The 20558-nt window shown below is 46.4% G+C and overlaps 1 protein-coding gene across 1 annotated transcript; it reads left to right on the top strand.

Moving 5' to 3' along the window:
- The first annotated feature begins 1276 nt into the window (after positions 1-1276).
- Positions 1277-8193, top strand: LOC115321854 (mite group 2 allergen-like Ixo r 2). Its single transcript, XM_040221695.2, has 4 exons — positions 1277-1471; positions 2739-2843; positions 3870-4039; positions 7882-8193. Exons 1-4 carry the CDS (start codon positions 1393-1395, stop codon positions 7960-7962), a joined length of 435 nt encoding a protein of 144 aa, XP_040077629.1. The 5' UTR covers positions 1277-1392; the 3' UTR covers positions 7963-8193.
- The last annotated feature ends 12365 nt before the right edge of the window (positions 8194-20558 follow it).

The raw sequence follows: 20558 nt of genomic DNA, 5'->3' as shown, positions 1-20558 counted from the left end.
AGCACAATACCGGCACAATAACTGACATCGTGGAACGTGCAAGTCATTCCATAAAGAAACCAACGTCGGAGCGGGGCCGCACTAGGAGCCGAGGAGCCAGTCAAGGAGCGTCGGAAGTGCAACATCACTGCGCTCATCACATTTTTCTCTGGGTGTGTTTTTGCCTTCTCGTCCAATCAAATGCAAAACATGTGCCGTGAGGTTGCGGCTCTAGTCCGCCATTGTGCAGGGATTCCCCATCTGCCAACAGAGGGCAGTCTTTCGAAAGGGGTCTTAACTTTTACACAAAGCACACAAATAATTCATCTAAAAGCACAGAACTAAAACGGGTAACAATTCTCACTTTTAGGGGAGATGACAGGATAACAGGACATGACTATTAAAATAGTTCAATTTCTCTTCCAGCATAACATTAACCTCACGCACCTACAACACGCGTATAATAATTCATCCTACAAAAGAAAGTCTGCAAAAACGAGTCATATCAATATCCGTGCTTCGAAAGCCGCGGGCCAAGTTTCTCCTTGCACTCATTGCCACGTGGCATTCGAAGCACGGATCTCGAGGTAACTCGCGTTCGAAACAGTTTGCAGACTGTCGTTTGTATGATGTATAAGCAGTCTGACCCCGGCTTGAGTGTATAGGGAGTATTCACTAGCGGCCATAGCTGTGTGCGCGAATGTTGAACGCGCGCTGATGGCGAGCTTCCCCAGTTCTTTTGCAACGTGCATTCCGCACCATCAAGAGTGCCGGTCTAGCAGCCTATTGATGTGAGCTCGTTCTGGGCATGCGCTCTAAACAGCACCCACAGATATGGCGTGCAGTGAATACTTCCTACAGGGTGTATTCACCGGACGCCATATTTGAGGTCACTGTTTAGAGCGCATGCTGGGAACGAGCTCACACTAATAGGGTGCTAGGACCGGTAATCTTGACGGTGTGGAATGCACGTTGCAAAAGAACTGCTGAAGCTCGCTGTCAACACGCGCTCACCACTCGCGCACAGAGTTATGGCCGCCAGTGAATACTGACTATTATCGAGATGGTAATCAGTGAGAACAGGTAGAATTTTGCGTGTGAACGTTACGACTTGTGCTTTCAGGGGTTGGGTACTCATTATCTGCCCACCGGCTGGTGTGCAGAGAATCGGTATCCACGTTTGGAAAGAGTAATTCCAGGAGCAATCAAGGCCAAATGTTTGACGCAAATGCAGTACCGTTACAAACGCGTCTGATAAGATATCTGGGTTATATATTCCGTAGACGCTGGGAAATGTGAACCTGGTCACCTGGTCCTCCTCTACTTAAATAGTGGCTGGAGTTTCCTTTCCAAACACTTTCTCTCTTTCTCGTATGAGCCTGGAGTCGGCCCAGATTGCAGTCGCCCACAGCCATGTTCCGTTACGTCGTGTTCCTGCTGATCGTCAGCGCTGTGTCCTGCCAGCGCAGGAAAGCCGTGTATAAACCTTGTGGTAAGAATAACTTTCCTGTCTTTGTTTTTTTCTTTATTTGCTTGACTAAAGTCAAGTTGTAATTGCCATTCGATCGTAGCGCCGGCTGCGTCTCGACTCAAGCTGAAACTAAGTATGGAGCTGTAATGCATTCATTCATTAAATTGCCTGGCCTTGCTTCATGCAGAAGAGAAACACAATGAAAAGGAACAAGAATTAAAGGAGCTGTGCAACAGTTTCAGGGCTTTTCTTAAATAACTGTGGAAGTTGATGCCTGACACTTCTGAAGTGAACTACAGAAAACAGAATTTGCCTGGATACCCTAGTTTTTATTAAAAAAATGAAAAAAGATCCAGGCTTTTGCCAGCTCTCAACTCGTATATCGTCTTTCGGATAACGTGCGCAGTGACGTCGATGGGGTAGGCGCGGGGTTCCGGTAAAGTTCTCTCTCTAGAGCCATCAGTGAGCAACGAGAACTCATCTGCTCGCGACCGCGTGACCACGTGCTGGCGGGCGCCGCGCGAACAATGTGGTGAACGGAGGAAAGTCTCATCCGGGTCCGGCCGTAGCCCGTCCGGCTCGGTCACCCTCCCCCTCCGGCTTCTGGGGGCGGTTCGCGGTAGCAGATAGAGCTGACGGTTTTGTGGACCTAGGATAGATGGCGCCACTAAAACTCCGTATAATAAAGGTTTTGTCGATGATACCAGGTTTTTGTCGCATTTATGTTTATGTTAGAACGACAAGATTTATAGAAAAGTTACCTTTTATCGAGCAGGTATTCGCACAACTTGCTATCTTTCTAAAAGACCCCCAATTGACCTCATGGCGCGTGTTTCTCATGGCCGCCGCTCGCGGCTGCAGGTCGGGGAATATTCTAAGTTTTGCCTCGCAATTACGCGACGGAATTACAACATTTCGAAGGAAGGAGGAGTGTTTTCTGTCATTTGTGACAAGGTGAACAATATCAAAAGCAGAAGATGCAAATTCTTTCGACGTTAAAATCGTTGCACTGCTCCTTTAAAATTCAGATTCATTTTGGAGCATATTTAATAATTAATAAATCAATAAGTAGGCGTCGGAAGCCCCGCCTCCAGCCCGAGCTTGCAGCCTTTGGTAACACTTCGGGGTCTCGCGAGAACGCCCAACTAAACCATGACGGAAAGCAACCAGCCCCGACCGGAGGCGAAGCTTCTTGCGCATTTCTAGCTTGCATCTAAACTTTGTTTGCAATGTAAAAGTGTGCGTGCGTGGGCGGGGAGGAGAACGAAACGAACTTTGACTTTTGCAGGCGGATCGGGAAAGCTCATCAGCGTTGAGGTCGAGCCCTGCGACTCCGATCCGTGCGTCTTCAAGATGGGGACAGATGCCAAGATTCACGTCACTATGGTTGCTGGTAAGGGACTGTGTCTCTGACGGAGTCAGTCGCCTGACTCCGCCTGCTTTAAAAAATAATAATGCAGGAAGTCATTGCAGTGTACACGGCGCGACACTGTTAGTGCGAACATGACATGAGCGATTTTGTTTTTCAATTTTATTTCGACAGGGCATTGTCTGTCACCAAATGTTAGCTCTCAGGTGTGCCAAGAGAGCACTTTGTCCATTATAGTTATTTCGATCAGAGCCCTTCAATCTTAGAACGAAAAGAAAAAAAAAACGCACTCGCCTGTTTGCGTTCAGCAGTGTTTCACAGTGTACGCGCTGTGTGCTGTACGACGTACGTTAGACGTTCCGACCTGTCTTCTTCCAGGTCTCCTAGTTTTGCGTGCGTGTGTGCGTGCGTGTCCACACACACGCACACAAAAGTACTTTTTTTTGTCGCACGGTTGAATTACGGATCGCCAAACGCTCAGCCTCTGCCCAATGTAGCGCTAGCGGTCCCAACCGGGTTCCAAAGATTGAAAACAAACCTTTAGTTTATTCAAGATTTACGAGACATCTTCCGACAAATCCGTCCTTGTAACTGGTGCCACTCAACTGCGTGTATTCGCAATTTTCTAACTGAAATTTCGAGAAAATCCCCTATAACTTTCTATTAAGATAGTGGTTCCTTCATTGGGTCGACGGGACCTCAGCATCGAGAAATACGTAAATTCATTTTGCAAAAAAAAAAAAAAAAAGAAGGAACTAAACATATTTTTATTTATATTTGTGTGTCTGTGTGTGTGTGTGTGTGCGTGTGCGTGTGTGTGTGTGTTTGTGTGGGGCCGGGGGAGGGGGGGGGGGGCGCTGTACATTAAAACGGGGAGGTCGGACAGGAGGTGGGATTGAACCCAATAAGCACTACAGGGCGAGCTTCGTCTGTCCATTGTACGAGAAAAATGCGAACAGCGGATGTCGCGTTCGCTATATAGCCGTCTGCGCGGTACAGACAGCCTGGTAGGTATTGCTAGGCACTGACCACGTGGCATCTGGCGTGCAGACCAGGACACCGACACGGCGACACTGGACGCTAGGGTGAAGGTGTTCGGCTTCCAGATGCCGGTGCCTGGCATCGAGACGGACCTGTGCAAAGGCACCGTCGAGTGCCCCGTGGTCAAGGGACGGACGTACAATACCACCACCGTCTTCTCCGTGCCCTCTCTGATGAGTGTGAGTATGTAAGGCCACGCTGCTAACAGATGGTGCAAGAAACAGTCTGCAGTCATGTTCGCCTTCGATCATGCATGAGGCATGTCTGCAGGTATCTCCGTCGTCGTGTAGGCAGCGAACGCCGTGTCTTCTGTACGACGCGTGAGCAAGCGTTCACTCGTGACAGTTTACGGAGCAACGGGCTCCGCGGCAGAGACACGTCCAATCGAAGCAACCTTCTTTTGACAGCGTAGAAACCCTGGAGCAAACACAGGGTTTACAATGTCAGTCCTAAACCAGCTCACCTTCGATCTCGTTTCAGTAACCCGCTTTCACATCCGGGCTTCACCAATTTGTGCAAGATCGCTCGGGCCGCCAAAACGTTGAGTTCGTTTTCTTCGCGTACAAAATTAGATCACGGTATAAAACAAAAACCATCGAGTGAAAAAGAAAGAAAAAAAAAACTTTGTTTGCGTGGTAATTTAGGAGTGGGTATACATACCGAAATTTCTCGAATAATATTCGCGCTTCATGCCTGCGAGGTTCACACGCCTATGTTTTCAAAAAGCACGTGGATATCTGATCACACCCAAGAAAGCCACGATGCTCGGGAAGGGGAAGAGTTCACTTCCATAAACATATTATGTTCCCTATTGCATAAAAACCTTAGGGTGACGCATCATGCTTTGTGTCGCAGTGTAGGTAGCATTTGGGTGTCCTTCTCTCTGCCTCGTCGTTGTCAAGATTTCATACGCAGATCGTAATGATTGGTCATGTAGGCGCACAATAGCTGCAAAGTAGACGCGCGGTCATGGATCGTGGTCATATTTTGAAAGAATAATTTACAAAAGAAACAACTGTGCATTGCAAAAAATTAAACATAAAAAAATGTATATTTGGAGACCTGTCTGATAGATGAAAGGTTGTGGCTGATATGACTTCTCCTCGTTGGGTTTCGATAAAGTCATATCAAATTAAGTTTCTTCAGTAGCAGACTTTGATCAAAGTGCTTGAAGAGAGAGCTAATCCTGTAGCTTCACACCTCTATACGGAACTCACGCTTTGCGTTCCTTTTGACTACTGATAGTCATAGTCGTGCGAACGCCCATGAAACGTCTAAAACAAATCTGCATCGTGATAGGCCAGTTCCAGCTTAAAAAGAAGGTTTAGCGTTTTATCTTTATCTTTCGCGCCATAGAGCAAAATTCTACAGGAAAGCATATTTGATGTATCTATTTTACACCTTAAAGGCCCGAGGCAGAATAAGATACAAACAAACAAAACTCAACCAAGGTTCCACTTTCTGTTGTCCCGCCAACACCCATTGGGAAAATAACAACAACGGCGGCTAGAAGGCAACAAGTATATCATAACTTCCGGTCTACTGTGATAAAACAAAAAACAAAAATTTCGCGGACGTCTCTGGCAGGTTTACGACTTCGGAGCATCACATTGTTTCCTTATCCGACATTGAATGACGTCAAACTCAAACGCCTTCAAATTGTTCCGTATGTCTTAAATTTCACGTACTAAATAAAAAGGGCATGCACCTGACCACGGAATCCTTTACGATTACGGCTCGATGTTCAACGTACACTCAAAATTTAAGGCCATTTTTTTTTTTTTTTTGCAGGGCAAGCTTATAATTTATTGTATTTTTTTTTCGGTTTCTTTGGGTTAGGAAGTTTCTCGCAAGATCCGAACGGATCTACTAAAAGTGCTTACCATGTACCAATTCTCCACAAGGGCGGCGTCATCTTGAATTTGATCACTTCCAGTAATTCCATCGTCACTGGAAACACAAAACGCTAAAAAAAAACCGGAGAATACAAGTCTTCTAGTATGGGCGAAAACGTTGTTTTGCCGTCGTTACGCCAATAGAATGCATTTAGGATTTAAGCGTAACCAAATACTGGACTAGGGGGAATACAGGACAGTCCCCGAGAACACAATGGCCTCGGAGGCAGCAGGTTTTTCGCACTTTGATTGGTTGGATGTGTCATGGCGTTGCGGTTTTCCCCTTTAGAATCGGCTGGTGACTAGCGCCGTCTGTAGGTGCGGGATATTTTACTACCGCCCGAACTTCCTTCAATGCGTGCACGCTGTTCGGTCGCGGCGACGTAGGTCGTCTCTTGAATTTAAAAACAGCGGACACTTCATTGGTGACTCACTTGGAGAGCGAATACACGTAGGGTGAGCTCTGTGTCTACGTTCTTTTATAAAAACCGCAAGCATGTAGCTCGATCACCGGGTATCGAAATTTGTACGAGCGGTTTTGAAAGCTGCTTTTATGTGTGTGGTTAGTCGTAATCGCACTTCAAAGCAGTACGAACCAACTAATATTAAGGCACTATGTTGACACAACAAGCACGTTTAGCAAGCACAGCAATGTATTTTCATATACTTCACCGCAAAGTAATTGCTACTATGATTACCCCTAAAGCGCCCCAGAAGGCACCTTGAGGAAACAACCCCATTTTCGCGAGCTCGGTATGTCGGCAATTTTTCGGAGTGCTGGTTTCGGGAATGTCTGGCTGGCGCAAAATTCTGAAATCAGGAGTGGGATTCTGTGTATTAGATATGAAACGATTTAATGGAGTGATTTGCAAATTTTCAAAATTGTGAATAGATGGTGCTTTGCAGCAGCCCAAGGCAACAGAAAACATATTCAGAAAGTTGTGAATAATTTTGCATTACTTCGCAGACAGTCAACATTATTCCTAATAGATGAGCTGGCCTTGAAAGAAGTTGGTACGAATTATTTTAGGATTCCTACAATGATAATTATTGAAGATGCGAACTCAGATTCTACTCATAAATGTCATTCGACAATTTTTTTTTTTGTTGAAACAATATTTACTGAACATTGAACAAATATCTACAACAGATTTGCATTCCACAAACACAGATATACGTTTACACACCCGACCTGCTGCAGCGAACGACCCATTCCCGACATCTGAAACGATAGCATCTTGTCAACTTACCTCTGACGATGAAAGGTCAGCATGAGAAGCGAGTCGTCGAAGTTGTTTACTTACGTGATTTGATCTCCAGGGAACCGAAAGAATTAAAGGTTTCTGCTTTCCAAGGTCCGGTTCTATAATGGAGAACGGAGCACACTGTCCCTCCTGCCATCTTCACTGATTGTTTCCAGCGGCGAACTCGTCATGCTTGGTGCACTTCAAAAGGACATTGTAGCGTGCCATCCGCAGAGAAGGACGCCGGCATCAACATGCGGTGACAGGTCGCGCAATGGTGGCCGCTGAAAGCGACGCTGTGGTCGGCCTGCCACGATTGGCCGAATGCTGACTATGACGTCAGCAAAGGATTTCCCGTCGACGGAAATAAGATGAATTGAAGAACTTCAATTTTAACGGCGTTTGCAGGGTTGCTTTGAGAGCGCTATTATCTAAAGCTTCCACCACGCTAATTACAAACACCACCGAACTTGCTGCTCGCAAGGTAATGACGTTAGGAGAGGGAACCATGGGAGGGCGCCACCAAAACATCTCGCCGCTAATACCACGCGCGGATACACCGAGAAAATAGATTCTGCTACCGTTTAATCGATTTATGTCGCAAGCTACCATCTGTCTTGATTAGAACCGTGGTCGGTACTTCATAATTCTGCTCTTCTTTTTTTCTAACGCAGCAATATATTTCTTCTTTTTTTTTTTTTCTTTCTTGCTTTCATTTGTCGGGGACCATGAACACTCCAGTTTAGCGCGTCTGCGAGTGATTTATTTATACACGTATACGTCAATAAAATAACCGAAGGATGCGCACTTTCTACGCGACTAGAGGTTCGGAAGAGCAACCCCCTAATTTCCGTGCTTTGTCGCGCGCGCCGGTGTTTTCAGCTGAAGACTGAAGTCACTGTCAAGGTGATTGGCGACAAGGGACTCAGCATCTGCGGCAAAACGGACATCGTCATCGAGTGAAGATCGCACCCGGTCATCTCGCCGCAGTCTTCCGCCGTCATCCGCAGCTCTGAAACAAACCCACATCGTTCCGTGACGTCATGTTTCAGCGGTGAGGATGTCAACAGCGTGCAGGGTCGCCACTGAAACTGCTTCACGCCGAGACACCGACTCGCACGATCAGGGATGCTTGGTCGTGCTTCATTTTGTTTCGTAATCACTAAGCGTAATAAAGTCCATGTTCACGTTTTACTGTATGTTTTTCGCTGTAGCGCCGGGCCGGGTCTCAAGAACATTCTATGGTAGTCCCGCCGTTCAGCTAAGAGCAGCAGCAAGGCACCTTGAGAGCCTGTCGCAGACTTCTGCGAATCCTGTCACGGAAGGACAAGCACCTCGCACAAAGCATATCCACCCTTAAAGGAGCTGTGCAACGATTTTAAAGGAGCTGTGCAACGATATTCAATTGAAATGTTTTTCACTTGACACGAGCTTACTGGCACACCTGGGACTCAAGGATACTCGCACGCAACGCCACTGGCCAAGAAACTCCTTTGTTGCGGTGTAATTTCAAGGACAAAAGCGATCATTTTCATTCAATCTCTCCTTCGCAAAATTTGGTGACGTACAGTGGGGATCGCAGTACACCCAAGTGACGATGTTTGAATGCGGTTCATAGATTGGTCCCGAGCATTGCGTGGGCACTCGACTTGGGCTCGTGATAATCGCTACCTCGGGTAGTGACCCGTGTCCAATCGCTGCAACGAAGACAACAGCCGAGCCATAACAATGTCTGGAACTCAGCGCGTGTCCTGCGCTTTGCCAACCCCAGCGCGTGGCTATGATCAACACTGGCGGCATATAATCGGCTTCAGATCACGTGGCCGCTTGTACTAGCTGCGAGTTGAGGGGGTGAACGCTGCTCGTTTGTCTTTAATTTTTTTCTGGGACTTCTATTGCGTGGGGTGAAAAACGAACGCGTGTTTCATAAGTCATTAACGTTAGGGATCCGTTTTAAGCGGTATTTGCGCAAAGTACAAAAATTGTTGCATCGCTCCTTTAACCTTGAAAGAATTGGCATCTTCTACTTTTGACATTGTTTATCTTGTCACAAAGGACAGAAAACCCATGTCCTTCCTTGGAAATGTTGTAATTCCGTCGCGTATTCGCGAGGCGAAAATGAGAATACTTCCCGACCTTTAGCCGCATACAGCGGTAATGAGAACCACGCAATGTGACGTCAATGAGGGACTTGTAGAAAAATAGCAAGTTATGCAAATACCTGCTGGACAAAAAGGTGGTTTTCTCATAAATTTTGTCCTTCCAACATGAATATAAATGCGTCAAAGAACTGGTATCATCGACAAAACTCTTATTATACGGAGTTTAGTGGCGCCATCTATCTGAGGTCAACAAAACCGCCAGCTTCATCTGCTACCGCGAACAGCCACCAAAAGCCGAAAGGGGACGTGGGCAGAGCCGGACGGGGAAGGCCGGACCCGGACGAGACTTTCCTCTTTTCGCCATGTTGATCGCTCTGTGCAAGCAAGCGGTCACGTGGTCGCGAGCGGGTGAGTTCTCGCTGCTCACTGACGGAGTTGAGAGGTGCGGAAGACCTCATTCTTCGTCAATTTTAAAACTTTACTTCAGTAAGGCCGAGACACCAACTCCCAAGTTATTTAAGCAAAGCGCTGAAATGTTTGCACAAATCCGGAGTTTGAAAAGGCTATGACACAAAAATAAACGGATAGAGTATTCTTGAAATGGAGTGCTCATAGGCTATTTAATATATACACCAAGTTACGCGATTTATAGAGTCTGGTAATTGCAATAACCAATTTACGAATTTGTATCATTTTCATCTGGCGACCAGGCAACACTGCCCAAGTTAGTCGCACCATGGTGTCCATAAACCACGTGATCATGAACGCTCTATCATTCAATGCGCTCCCATGATTGCCCAAGCTCTCCTCGCCGCGATACGATCAAAACCGCTCACGCAAATCGGCAACCCGAACACTATTCTCGCTCTCGCCTCCGGCCCGCTGACCTTCCGCCCCGCATGCGCCTGCAAGACTGTCTCGGACGATGGCGACCATGTCGAGTTCGTCCGTAACTATCGTCGCTGGAGCTGGTCGCCAGTTTCCAACATCTCTTGATAGCAATCACTCTCATCGCTGATGCGATCAATGTAGAACACTTTGTGAAGGCGAGCGGCGAGCGATGCCGCTGACGTAGTCGTCACGGACCGCATGCTCGAAACGCGGTAGGTAAACAGGAAGCTGAAGCTCGAGACGCCAAGAGGGCCAAGCCTGTGAGTGCGTGCAAGGGGACGCCGCGCGGGAGGCTGGCTACGTATCCAGCCTCTCGCTCCGCCCGGATCCGCCCCTCAGAGGGACCCGCATATAAATCGACTTATCCACGAAACTATCGCGCCATTTTCAAAACAAATTTAGCAGGATTATAGGAACATACACAAGGGGTCCTAGCAGTAAGTATTGTTATGTCATATATTATTTTTAGCGTGTCGTAACCCCTTTAACAGAGTGAACGAGAGGAGGCGAGGAGGGACTTGCCTCCTCTCCAGCGTACGCTCTGCTAAAGTGGAAAGAGTCGAGGGCTTTGTGAGAGGAGCTTGTTCCTGCTCTCTTTTTCACATCGACCATAAAGTCATTTTCGATACTTGCCTTCTGCGCGCTGCCATCTTGGTCTACTGGGCTGTGGAACGCGCCCTGAGCATGCGCAGTAGCCCTTTTCCGCGAAATATGAGATGCCTCGCAAGCGTTCACATTTAAGTGACTCAGCATTTTCTGCCCGGATGCGTTGGAAAGGCCGATAGTGACGCTCTTGAAGAAGTGGACCGCTGACTGAGCGATAGGTGGTTCACGCTCCCGGGGAACAGTCCTATCAGTGAAGAGAAGCCGAGATGTGGTACTAATACGAGGACTGACTTTTATTTGAAATACTACGGAAAGTTAATACAGCGTCCACAATTCGCACAAATAATAATAATGATATTTTTATTAGTACAAATTTAAACTTTAAAACACTTTAAACACTTTAAAACAATACATTCAATCGGTCCCGTCAAAGCCGCAGGAGCTTGTGGGACGAAACCCGGCAGTCAGCTTCGTGCTCAATTTTTTTTTCGCCACATCTTGTTACATTGCTGCAGCACTACTGAGGATAATACTTACACACAATATTTTTCTGTTTAAGCGCGCGGGCGCTTGTAAAACTACTGGCAACCATAATTTATCTAAAAGTTTCCAGAGTGCCAATAGTATTATTAAAAGTCACGGGTGAGTTCTCTAATGTCTTACCTTGCGTGTCGGTGGCGACGTCTTCCTGCGCAGTCTGTTCGAGGTGATGGAGGACCGGGCCGTTCAGTTGGCCCCATTTGGGCGGGACCATAGCCTGTGCCCGGCCGCGGCTTCCTCTGCCGTTGGAGGTTGTTTACATTCATTAAATCTTGCGCCAAAGGCTGACGCGCAACTCTTGCCGCTTTCCGTGCCAGAAAGGGTGTATGAGCCTGAATTTGAAACGGTGCCTCAAGTTGCGGTTTGTCGTCTGTATTAAGGTCTAGCCTTGTCCGTCGTCCGTGCTCACATTGATTGCCATCCCATCTGTCTACTTAAAAAAAAAAAAAGAAAGAGAATTTTTGCGCAGTCGACAGGATTTGAACCTGCACGGGGAGGCCCCAATGGATTTCTAGTCCATCGCCTTAACCACTCGGACACGACTGCGGGACGAGTAGGGGGCTCTGAGATGTGGTAGTAACTCGAGCTGGGGATGTCAAGGATGAAACGTTGCATGTGGCCACTCAACGCCTATACAGGAGAGGGCGCTGCGGTCAAATGCTCAAATGCGTATGCACCATCAGCACTACCTATGAACAAAACCAGTATTATCAGCACCACCAGAGCTCCGCCCCAATAAACACCATTCACCACGTGGAGATGCGGTCATTTTGTTTAGGGGCGAAGCTCCTTATGGCCCTGTCACACTGCGGAAGCAGTCGGAGAACTTTGTCCTTCAACACGAGGAAAACATATTTTCGGGGACCCTGTCACATTGCGGAAACAGCAACAGTCCGGAAACATGTTGCTGTCGTCCGAAAACCCTGTTTCCCAACTTGTTCTCCGACACTCGGGGAACATCCTGTCACACCGGGAAAGCGTGTCGGAAGAACACAAATTGCCTCCTCTCCTGCGCGCTGCCTCTCTCTCGCCCTCGTCTGCCCGGCCGGCTCGGCTCTCGTTTCAGCTTCGGTCCAGACGCGGCCAAAGCTACAAGCGCGAGCTCCGGACTTTCAGCATCCCTGTCAAGCACGCGCGCTCGTGCAGTGCAAGCACTGTTCTGGGCCACTGCTCGCGCTTGTAGCATCGGCTGCGTCTGGACCGAAGCTGAAACGAAGTATAAGCGGCTAGGCTCAGATGCGCTAGCTCCGCTCGCCCCTTGAATCGTTGCCATTTTGGATCGCCGTCTCATCGCCGTCTCTCTACCGTAGTCGATTCATCAGCCGCGCGAACCATCTCGTGTTCTCTGGATTTGGCGGTTGCGTTCTGCTACAGGGCTAGACCCTTGCAGGATGGCATACGCGCCGGCCACAGCAGCAGCTTCTGCTTTGGTGCTTCTTTGTGCCATCGATTCAGGTGATTCTGACGATCAGCTGCCGCCGCACAAGAAGCCGCGTTCAAAATGGATCAACGAGTGGCTCGCAAGAGTGCATCAACAGGGTGCCTATGAGAATTTGATGCGGGAGCTGGCTCTGGAAGATTCCGTGTTGCTGGAAAAAAATTCGCTCAGCCACCGAAATGGGCAACACGTGTCGTCCGACACAAGTTGCCGAGGTTTCCGTTGCCAAAAGCTGTCACACCGAGACAACATTGTCGCTGTCGTCCATGTTGTGTTGCTGTTTCCTCAATGTGACAGGGTGGTCGGGCAACAGAGCCGTCAGCCGACATGTTTCTCGACTGTTGAGAAACATGCTTTGTTGATGTTTCCGCCGTGTTTCCTCAATGTGACAGGGCTTTTAGGGGCTAGCCGTGTCCGTATGTCCGTCCGCCGCCGGGAGTGCCCCTGCTCGTGAGTTCAGCAGCGAGAGTAAAAAAAAAAAAAGAAAGAAAGATGAAAAAAAAAATAAATAAGAAAGAAAAAAATAGGGGGCTCTGAGTTGCCATCCCGTCTGTCTTCTTAAAAAAGAAAAAGAAGAAAACCACACATTCTTCTACTGACATGAATGAAAACGGCACCATCAGCACTACCTATGACCAAAATCAGTATTATCAGCACCACCCGAGCTTCGCCCCAATCAACATCATTCACCACGTGGAGATGCGGTATTTTTTTTTATTTCGCGAGACTTGCAGCGACCTGCCTTTCTGCGGCACCGCGGCTCTTCTAAGCCAGAATAAAATATCCATATTAGAAAGGTTAGTAGAACGTGTTCGCAGCCAAAACGGATCGAAATGCTTCGCATGTCTGATTGTTGCTTGAAAAGACATTCGTGACGTTGCCTTTGTTTGTTCCTGTCACCATACCGTTCGTACTGCCACGTCCACTTTAGAGGCGGCCATGCGGATGACAGCGATTCGCAGTTTTGTTTTGTGCTTCTAAACCTTTACTTTTTTTTTTTTCTTTTTTCTTTGTAAATGTGACGGCTAACCGCACTTAGAAAAAAGCAATAGGAACCGCTGTTGCAGATCGGTTTCCGCACACCATATATCAACGTCCACCCAATCTTCTGACTCCCAATCTCCGGAATTGCTTTGAGCCGCTGATCAGTGACTGTAACGTTGCGAAAGACATTTCTACTTTTCTTTTTCTATTTAAAACTAGCAATGTTTCTTTTTCAGTTAAATGTGTGGCGGTTAGTTACAGGCTTGTCTAGCAGGTTAAAGAAGCTATTTCAATGCGTTACATCGCTGTTTTAAACCTCGTCGTGATTATTTTTTGCTAAAACTTTCTTTCTTTCTTTCTTTCTTTTTTTTACGGAAAAAAAAAAAGGGGGGGGGGGGGTGGCTTGTCAGCACAACGTTTTTTTTATGTACTCCAGGTGCCAACTGAAACCAACAAACAAGTGAATAATCTATCGTTCCGGTACGAGCACGGAAGAAAGTACTCCATCCCGCATCACCCGGGGATGGCCGGACAAGCTTCACGAGTGATCGATGGTCGCGAAGACGGAGGGGCTGCGAATTGTTTCTGGAGCAGACCCAAGGCAACTTGATACGGGAGCGTCTTTGGCAATCAGACGCGGCGCCGCTCCTCGCGTTTTGTATTGTGGCATTCGTTCGGAGAGCCGTACACATCGACTCGATGCTGTCATTTTCGCCAATGCAACTTGTGGAACAGAGCTCCGTCGACGGCGTTCTGGCTTCCCGTTTGGCGAAACAGAGAGGAGGGAAAACAAAAGGGGGAGCAGGAATAGGGCGGCGGTGATGCAAACAGCGTGAAATATTGTGAAAAGACCTTGGCGTCCGTTTGTGCAGTGCTGTGAAGAGACCTGCCGCGCTAATTTCGCGGTTCGTGTGATCACTGCCGCTTTGTTTAGCTCTGAATGGAAGACGTCACTGCCACTGCGACGCCATCGCAAACCTGGTCAAACAGAGCTCTACAGGAACCATATATTGTAAAGACGCGGAGCTTGTACTTTTTTTAATAATATTAATACAAAGCTTTCAACAATTGCCTGTCCAACAATCAAGCCTTGTCATTGGCAACGTGGTGAAACTCTGGATTACGCTTGCGAAGCTTTGGTTGCAACCGAAAATAAAATAAACACCTATTGAAAGGACATTTTCCGCCAACACGAGGCGGTGTAGAACTTACTCTGCCAAAGAAACGCCATGGTGGAATAGAGTGGACACTTCCATATAAGCCCTAGCGGCCGATTTGCCTGCCATTGAGCGCTCCCAGTGGCCATTGTAGAGACAAATAAATAAATGGAGGCACGAAAGTAGACTGATTAAACGGATGGATAACCAAGTTTAGAGGTATTGAGTGTATAGGGCGGTAGCCTGCGCCACCTAGCGTACCGCGAAATTTTACTTATGCTTTAGTATTTTAATTTCAACTGGAGTTACTTTACCCTTATGTGTAAATACACTATATTACTCTGTGTAAATACTACTCCGGAGAAAGATATCATGCACAAGACCGTATTAAGTTAAAACGGACTTTACAAATGAAGAAACCCATTTGTAGGTAAATGTTAAGTGTCTCAAGAACAACACCAGGTAGTAATCGACCCAATTTATTTTCATGACAAACGAAACCGAATCAAATCTGATGGACAGTTATGTCTCTATAATTATTCGCAGATTACGAAAACAAGAAAAGAAAAGCAACGTGCATTAGGCATTCACAAACAGTACACATTCTATGCAAAAACGATTTCAGTATACATGTCCGGAAATCCCGTCAATGAAAGTGAAAACTTCAATTACAGCAGGCTACACAACAGTAGCTGCTTTAGCCAAACATCCTGGCGGCATAACCTGGAAAACAAAAATATTCACTCATTGTATTGGGAGATACACGAATTTAGTTATTCATTTCCTAGCTATTTTGAAAAGAAAAGAAAAATAATTGTCTGAATTTAGCATGTACGAAGAGGGACAGCGTGATAGCGTTCCCTGCATGCCACCTGTCTTTTGAAGCCGGGGTCACACTGCTTTACATCATGCAAAAGTCAATCTGAAAACAGATTCGAAACTAAGTCACCACGATATCCATGCTTCGAATGCCGTATGACAACGATTCTAAAGAGAAATTCTGCATGCAGCACTTTAAACCACGGATATCGCAATGACTGCTGTTAGCAGACTGTCTTTTGTATGATGTATAAGCAGTGTGACCCCGAATTAACTCTGCGTTCTGAAACTGCTCAAAGAGTAGCAAAGACTAGTGCTTAGGCTTAGCGTTATACGTCGCTAAAACCTCACGAAAGCCAACAAGATATGGTGAAAACAAAAACTCACCTTTCTAACAACGGAAGAATGGCGAGAAGCCCGGACAAGATAACAAGTCGGCGTAACCGGTATGACGTGGAACACAACGTAACCGTAGAACAAACGACAAAACGTCGATCCGCCGAGTCAGCCGCCGTCCGCCGAGTCGACAGCTCCAAAGCCATCTTTTCAGCCGCAGCCAGAGCCGCAGCAGTTCAAATTGTTTTAAAAGTAATCAGGGCTACTATTCGTTTTGAAAACACAGGTTACGCAGTATGACTATTTTTTTATCTTTTTTTAACTTGACAGGTTTTTTTTTTTTTTTTTTTTTTAAAAAGCCGTGAAAGTTAAATTAATGCGTTTTGTGCAGGTGAGTGACACGGCCAAGGGGACATAGTATAGGGGGCTAATCGTAACGATAAGTCGGAATTAAAATAAAATTCGTTAAATTAACTTTTTAATTAATAAAAATAGGCATGTGGTGCCAATTAGAAACTTGCTCAGCGTCATCGAAAACCACTAAATCAACTCTTTTTAGGAGAATATAACGCAGGAGCATCATTTTATGGCGTTCTAAAGAAGCGCTCAATTTAGACGCGTTTCTAGGTTTCGCTTTCTTATCGGAGCGCATCTTTGCGCCCGTGGTCCTGCCCCCCGCGAAGCCACCCCATCGCCTCCCTCGTAGCATGGAGGAAAGTTGGGCGCACGTGTGTTGCACGTCTCAGCCACTGGAAAGCAGGACCGCGGGCACAGAGATGCACTCAGATAAGACATCGAAACCTTGAAACGCGTCCAAATAGACCGATGTCACCAAGCGAACTGCGCAGGCGCGCGCATTCCGGAAGTGGTGCTGCCGCCATGCTACTTGTAGTCATCCCTTCCCGGCTTCCCGGCTACTACATACGGCTGCGCGTACCTACATAATCATAGATTATCATTTGACACGCCCCGGTATCACCTTGAATCTCTTGCATGTTTTTACTTCATAAGATTGTGTTGTTTGTGATGCCTTACTTTCCTCAGGAAGTGCAGAAAAGCAGTTTCAGTCGTCTTATCGCTTTAGAATCGCTTTGTCGTCTGCTTCTTCGCCTTCGTGAACGCGCAAGCCCACTGCCGTTCACGGGGTAATCCCACTGCGGCCGCGAAAAAAAAACAAAACAAAAAAAGAACGGCGCCACTACTCGAGCATTCCGACTCCTCGGACGTCTCAATTACCTTGCAAACAAGTAACATCTAGTGCAATAGCAAAAAACAAGAAAATTCGAGGGACAATCGGCTCGGTGTAGCACCACGGAACAGCATCAAATGTGATGAAAAACTGAGCTTGGTGGTGCTCAGTCTTGTGCATAACGTTTAATCAGCCATCAAGTAAGAGGAGCTAAATAGACTTTCTCGGTCCGCGATAGTTTTCTAAAAGTTGTTTCATTCGGGTTGACAGCCTGTGCGGCAGAGTACAGATGAACAGCCGGAGAAGCCTGCACACAAAGAACTGATCTATAGAAAGGCCATGCCTGACGCGCCGTAATAATTGGCATCTACCAAAAATAAGCAACCATGCGAGATACCTGAAAGCTTGGGGTGGAGATGATTTTTCGTGCACAGTTTCTATTCAGTTTTATTTTGTTTGCGCAAGATCCGAACGCTAACAGTCGCCCCGACGGGGGAAGCTTTTTTCTGCGGTCTCGACTGGTGCTAGTGCAGAATGGATCAGTAACACCAGCCTAATAGACCACCACAAAATAAATGAGGTTCGTTTGTTACATTTTTGGTGGTAAGTACATGTTGCACTTCTAAATTGCATTACGTAATCTTTTCGCGTAGGTACGGAAAAAAAAACTGAAGGCTGGGCTTCCGAGAAAAAGTTGTTTTATATCAAGTGGTGCATATCGGGAATCGCTGCTCTTTTTTAGTGAATGTCCTGATCTTTTGAAGCACAGTTGTGCTTGAAACATGTCGTCGCAATACCAGTTATAACCACCAAAATACACCGAGTAAGAAGTGTATTAAAACGGCCTCCGCAAAGCATTGCGGATGTCCTATTTGAGATAAACCAACGAATAGGCCGCTACGGAGCAAATAGGGAGTTTTCGTAGACCGCGCTGCCTCCTCCGCTAAGCCTTCCACAACGAAGAAGTTGCTACTGCGCCTGCGCGCCGATAGCTTTGACTCTGGAGTTCCCGCTATCGTAGCGGGTTGCGGAGGGCCTTGCGGGGCGGCGAAAATGATCTACGAAAACTCCCTAATGGTCAGAGATTCCAGTTTACGGAACACTTCGGCACGCTGTATGTCTCGTGCCCTGTAATCTTACATATTTTAGCTGACGTGCAATAATTGGATATACATTATGAAGCAAATCGCGAAACAAAACGTAAAACGCCATTTTTTTTCTGCCGCTCTGTCCGGCTCTGTCGACCTTTCTTTGTCATGCTTCTTTCTTGCGGGAAGACATAATATACGAGGCCTTTTTGCCTGGTGCTGTTATTATAGCTCCGTGGCATACAACATGTGATGCCATCGATTGAAAGCCATGAGTCAACACCTGGCTAAAAGTCTCGTGCTAACCTAAAAATTTCCAAACGCCGGGCGTACAATGCGCGCCGACGCGGCCGGAAAACTGGGGAGAACTGCAGGTACCAGAATGCACCGCGGCAGCGGTGGCGTCGCGCAACTCCTCGTGAGATCGGTTTATTGAGCGTCTGTACGGAACGCCGTAATTTATACTGTTCTGGCGTTATATGCCTATGTCTAGACGGTGGTTTAAAAGCGCAAAGGACTAAGAAGAGAAGAAGGGGACAGGACAGAGCGCTTACTTACAACTGTCAAATTTAATAGAGCATCTAGAGAAAGACAAGGTGGAAGTGAAAAAGGAGAAAAGAAAAATGAAATAAAATTAATGTCACTGCTGCTATTAAGAACATATTTGGTTTTAGAAATCGAAACAAAAATATTTTGACTGCAGCTGAAGGCAAAGTACTTGTCACGTAAAAAAAAAACTGTCTATACAGCAAAATGAAAAATAATAAAAAATTGAATAGTAGGAAAAAAGAAAAAAACCATTAGGCAGAGGGACCGGCTAAAAAGTCTTGAGGTAAAACACCGCTAGAACTGAAGTTCTTTTTGTGTTTCAAGTCTTTAGGGCATACACCGAAGGAACTGAAGTTCTTTCTGTGTTAGGGTCACTGATGGGGCGCTTATACACTTGTCGCCACTGGTGAGGATGACTTGAGCCTCGTACAGCTCTCGAATGTTTTTGTCACGGAACCGCTTCAGAACTTTGGTGTTGGTGAATGTTGGTGAGCATTTGCAGTCTCTGACGTGCACCGCAAGATGTCCCGATGGTGCCGATTTCAACGTTTGGGCAGGTTCTCTTAATCTCGTATTGATACATCGCCCCGACTGACCTACATACACTTTGCCGCAAGTAAATGGTATTTGATATATCACTCCACTTTGACATTCTACATACTTGAGTCGATGTTTTACACTGCATTCTTGCTGTTGATGCTGTTGGCAATTGATCTTAGGGCAGAGCCTTTTTAGTTTGTCCTTTTTTCTTTTTTTTTTCTTTTTTCTTTTTTCTTTTTTCCTACTATTCAATTTTTTATTATTTTTCATTTTGCTGTATAGACAGTTTTTTTTTACGTGACAAGTACTTTGCCTTCAGCTGCAGTCAAAATATTTTTGTTTCGATTTCTAAAACCAAATATGTTCTTAATAGCAGCAGTGACATTAATTTTATTTCATTTTTCTTTTCTCCTTTTTCACTTCCACCTTGTCTTTCTCTAGATGCTCTATTAAATTTGACAGTTGTAAGTAAGCGCTCTGTCCTGTCCCCTTCTTCTCTTCTTAGTCCTTTGCGCTTTTAAACCACCGTCTAGATGTTCAACCAACTAGCCCCCCAACTAATTCTGATGCCTATGTCCTTCTAAAAAGAGTTGATTTAGTGGTTTTCGATGACGCTGAGCAAGTTTCTGATCGAAACCATATGTCTATTTTCATTAATTAAAAAGTTAATTAACTAATTATAATTAATTCGCCGACTGATCATTACGATTAGCCCTCTATACCCTGCCCCCCCCCCCTCCCCCCGGCCAAATAACTCACCTGCACAAACCACAAAGAAGTAACTTTCACAATCACATATACACCCGTTATATGTGATTATGGCGCCAGATAACGGCCACCGTAGTCTCTACCAGCTAGGCTGGCGAGGCCGCTAACCTACAGTGTACTAGAATACGGGGTAGTGTTTGGACCGGCGCGACTCGATATTGGGAACTTGTGAGGCTGCGCGTGTAGATAACAATCGCGTCAACGCAGCCGACAGGGCAGCAGAAAGTCGCTGCAGTCCGCGTGTGCCGCCGCGCGTGCGCGTGCACGCGGTGCACACGCACAACCACAACCATTCTGACCCTACTGGCCATTAAAGGGCTACTCCACCGATTTTTTCATTGTCTCCGATTCGCTTGAAATTTTGATAAACTAACCAACAAACATCGCGAAAATAGTATCCCAAATATTAGGTCAAAATATTGTTTTTTCGCGAAGTTATTGAATTTACAGTTTTGGTCCTCACCGTGTTTTTCAAGCTCGAAGTCTCTACTGGCAACAATGAAAAAGTGACGTCAGTGGAAGGCAGGGGTTCACTCTTTGGGCTGTAGATTT

The sequence above is a fragment of the Ixodes scapularis genome, unplaced genomic scaffold (genome assembly GCF_016920785.2).
Source record: "Ixodes scapularis isolate PalLabHiFi unplaced genomic scaffold, ASM1692078v2 PGA_scaffold1__304_contigs__length_218370807, whole genome shotgun sequence".
Lineage (NCBI taxonomy): Eukaryota > Metazoa > Arthropoda > Arachnida > Ixodida > Ixodidae > Ixodes > Ixodes scapularis.
This window is presented reverse-complemented; position numbering and strand designations above follow the sequence as displayed.